At 43.5% G+C, this 3327-nt stretch overlaps 1 protein-coding gene across 2 annotated transcripts in view; it reads left to right on the top strand.

Moving 5' to 3' along the window:
• Positions 1-2201: 2201 nt before the first annotated feature.
• LOC123170096 (NAC domain-containing protein 43) overlaps positions 2202-3327 on the top strand; it is a 2787-nt gene continuing 1661 nt past the window's right edge. For both annotated transcript variants that reach the window (XM_044587939.1, XM_044587938.1), the window contains exons 1-2: positions 2202-2645; positions 2919-3208. In XM_044587939.1, the coding sequence (XP_044443874.1) occupies positions 2474-2645; positions 2919-3208 (462 nt within the window). In that variant the 5' untranslated portion in view covers positions 2202-2473. The remainder of the gene's footprint in view (positions 2646-2918; positions 3209-3327) is intronic.

Raw genomic sequence — 3327 nt, 5'->3', positions numbered from 1 at the left:
CGTTAACAAAAAATGACACTCTGTCATCAGAATGTAATTTTGACAATTAGTTTATACTAGAATATAGTAACGTATATTGATTAGCAAAACATTTATGAAGAGCAATTTTATATCATTGTAAAATATTTCTTGAGACAAATCTATGTGTATCATCTTCATATTTCCATCTACATGTTTAACACAACATCGATGGTCCAAGATTCAAATTTTGACTTTAATATTTGCCCAAAACACCATTTAGTTGACTAGTGGAGGTAACATATATTTAACATTATGATTATTATATTCCTTTTATTGTGACATGAAGGGGATTAGTTTTGAGTGGAGGCTATTCACACTCAAGAGCGTGACAGTGCTCCTGATATGACAAAAGTTATTGGGCAAAAGAGACTTGGCATCCATTAGTAACTACCAGAGATATCTTTGACATGGCCCAGCTGGTTAAGAGAGGACATATCAATGGGAAATTGCAAACAATTTTGTTATTAAAGTAGCAATAGCACTGTCTCAGCTTCCTAGTACAACGTCTTTACAGGAATACATATACATACGACAAATTAAGTGGTTCCCTCGAGCCCTACATGCATGTATATATATGATGGGTGTATGTTTTACTAAAAGGGAAACAATTGTATGGGCATACGCACACTTGTGCGTGATCTTTTTAATCTGTGTCCTTGTATGCAAATCTAGTATCTTTTGAGTATTGGACCAGTAGGAAGCTTATTATTGTTTTAATCTTTTACTATGAAAAAGAAGAAGAAATATATAGGTATTTTGATTGGTCATGCGCAGACCAATCTTGATTTTCGTAGGCTACTAATAATTTACAGGACGAATATTTTTAATATTACTCTCTTCCATATTATTGAGGTCTGTACGTACAGGCTATAACCAGCACTGTAAGTACGATACTAGCTAGTATATTGTTCATGACAAATAAATTTGGCATAAAAATTTGATGACAAGCAATATATATTAATTCAAACGCACTGATCAACCGCCGCCTAACGGGGCACGTATATGCCAGCGCCTCCTCTTAATTTTAGGGATCCTCTCGGTGGCGAAGCTAGCAGCGAGTTACGCCTTAGGGCTGAGCTAGTTTGAACGACAAATTCTCGAGATTTTCACTATTTTGTACTCCCTACATTCAAAAATACTTGTCATTAAAATGAATAAAAGAGGATGCATTTAGAACGATTTGTCATTAAAATGAATAAAAGGAGATGTATCTAGACTAGATACATTCCCTTTTATTCATTTTGATGACAAGTATTTTCGGACGGAGGGAGTAAAAAGGAATTACAAGGGATCTTGGTACTAGGCACAGGGATATTGCCATAGTTGCCCTAGGATTATCTACACCATTGGATCCTCTGCCTCTTGTGGGCGCCACCGTCGGTCCACCTCATCTTCGGTGGCATTAGGGCAATGGGCACGGTGAAAGGGCTCGTTTTAGATGTTTTTTTCGAGATTTGTTAGAGTTTGTGTCCTGCTCAGGGAGGCGAGACATCGGCGGCTCCCTGAAGATGAAATAAGTTTTTCCCCGTTTAGCCCACGTTCTTGCGGTGTGTCTAGCATCGTCGGTGGGCATGTGGAGGTGTGTCTCCGGTGGATCTGTCTTTGGTGGATTTGCACGGATCTGGTCATCATTAGTCTACGTTTGTGTGCCTTCAGATCGGATCCTTTCGATCTACATTACTCTTCATCGGCGACACTTGTTGTTCTGCTATGCTGGTTCTATGAGGTCTTAGCACGACGACTTCCTGACTGTTACTATAGCAAGTTTTGCCAGGCTTTGACGAGGGAGGGGCGATGACGGTGGTGCGCCTTTGACTCGCTTCAGTGCTTGTAGTCGTTGCTAGGTGATATATAGATTTAGATGTATTTTTGATTATTTTTGATGATTAATTGTATGGTTATGAATGAAGATGAATAGAGAAGTTTTATAAAAAAGGGCATTCATGAACCGCCTACTAGTAATAGATATGAAGGAATCATGATTCATGCATGATATAATCTCTATTTTGCTCTCAATACATAATACCGGCCGCTCTTCTCTCTCTAAAAACATTTCTTCTCTGGCCATCTCTGTCAGGGGTGGGTGGAAAAAACTAACCCCACTAGAGTGACCAAAGCAAAGGGCTGCACCCAACAGCATGGAATGATGGCAATATCAATATCAACCTCCGATCGTTTCTCCCTCCCCCTCCTCTTCCTCCTCACCTCTCTCTCTCTCTCTCTCTATCTCTCTCTCTCTACTTTGCAACCTCTATATAAATGGCCACCTTTCCTCCCACACCGCCGGATCACCCATTCTCTCTTAGCCTCCTCTCCTCCTCAGCTGCAAGCGCTAGCTCCAATCTATCTCCCTCTATCTGCCCACTTACCAGCCTTTAACACACGAACTCAGTCTACCGGTCCCTGGAAGAACCACTTCACGCAGGCCGTCGTTTTGTCAATCGATCTAGCAATGAGCATCTCGGTGAACGGTCAATCGTGTGTGCCGCCGGGGTTCCGTTTCCACCCAACGGAGGAAGAGCTCCTCAACTATTACCTCCGCAAGAAGGTCGCCTCCGAGGAGATCGACCTCGACGTGATCCGCGACGTTGATCTCAACAAGCTCGAGCCATGGGATATCCAAGGTACAACTATTCTTTGCTTCTTCTCACGCCATGGCGGCCTAGCTTGCACCTCCATTCATTCATATATAGTGGCTTAATTGCACGGTTCATGAAGCAAATAGTAGTTTCACAGTGCAAAGTGGCAAACTAGTACCTTCTGCCATTAAAAAACAAGCGAGCTCCATCTCAGTAAGAAATGCAACTATAATTTCTTGGGTGGGTTGTTGTGCACAAGTACCCGTGATGAACAAATCAAACTAAGAGAATTGTCTTGGTGCAATTTGGGTGTTTCAGAGAAATGTAAGATCGGCTCGGGTCCTCAGAACGACTGGTACTTCTTCAGCCACAAGGACAAGAAGTACCCAACGGGAACGCGGACGAACCGGGCGACGGCGGCCGGGTTCTGGAAGGCCACCGGCCGCGACAAGGCTATTTACAACGCCGTCAAACGCATCGGCATGCGCAAGACGCTCGTCTTCTACAAGGGCCGTGCTCCCCATGGCCAGAAGTCCGACTGGATCATGCACGAGTACCGCCTCGACGACCCTTCTTCCACCACGGACGCCGCCCCCACCGCCACCATGGTACGGATACGATCACCTAGCTCAATTGGGGAGCTAATGCACCGATCACCATTAATTGTTTGCTGCCGTAACAATTATATGGAGGTGTGGTGGTGCAATGATAGGAGTACGAGCGTCCT

This window comes from Triticum aestivum, chromosome 7D (genome assembly GCF_018294505.1).
Source record: "Triticum aestivum cultivar Chinese Spring chromosome 7D, IWGSC CS RefSeq v2.1, whole genome shotgun sequence".
Lineage (NCBI taxonomy): Eukaryota > Viridiplantae > Streptophyta > Magnoliopsida > Poales > Poaceae > Triticum > Triticum aestivum.
Note: the sequence above shows the minus strand (reverse complement) of the source record. Positions and strands in the feature narration are given on the sequence as shown.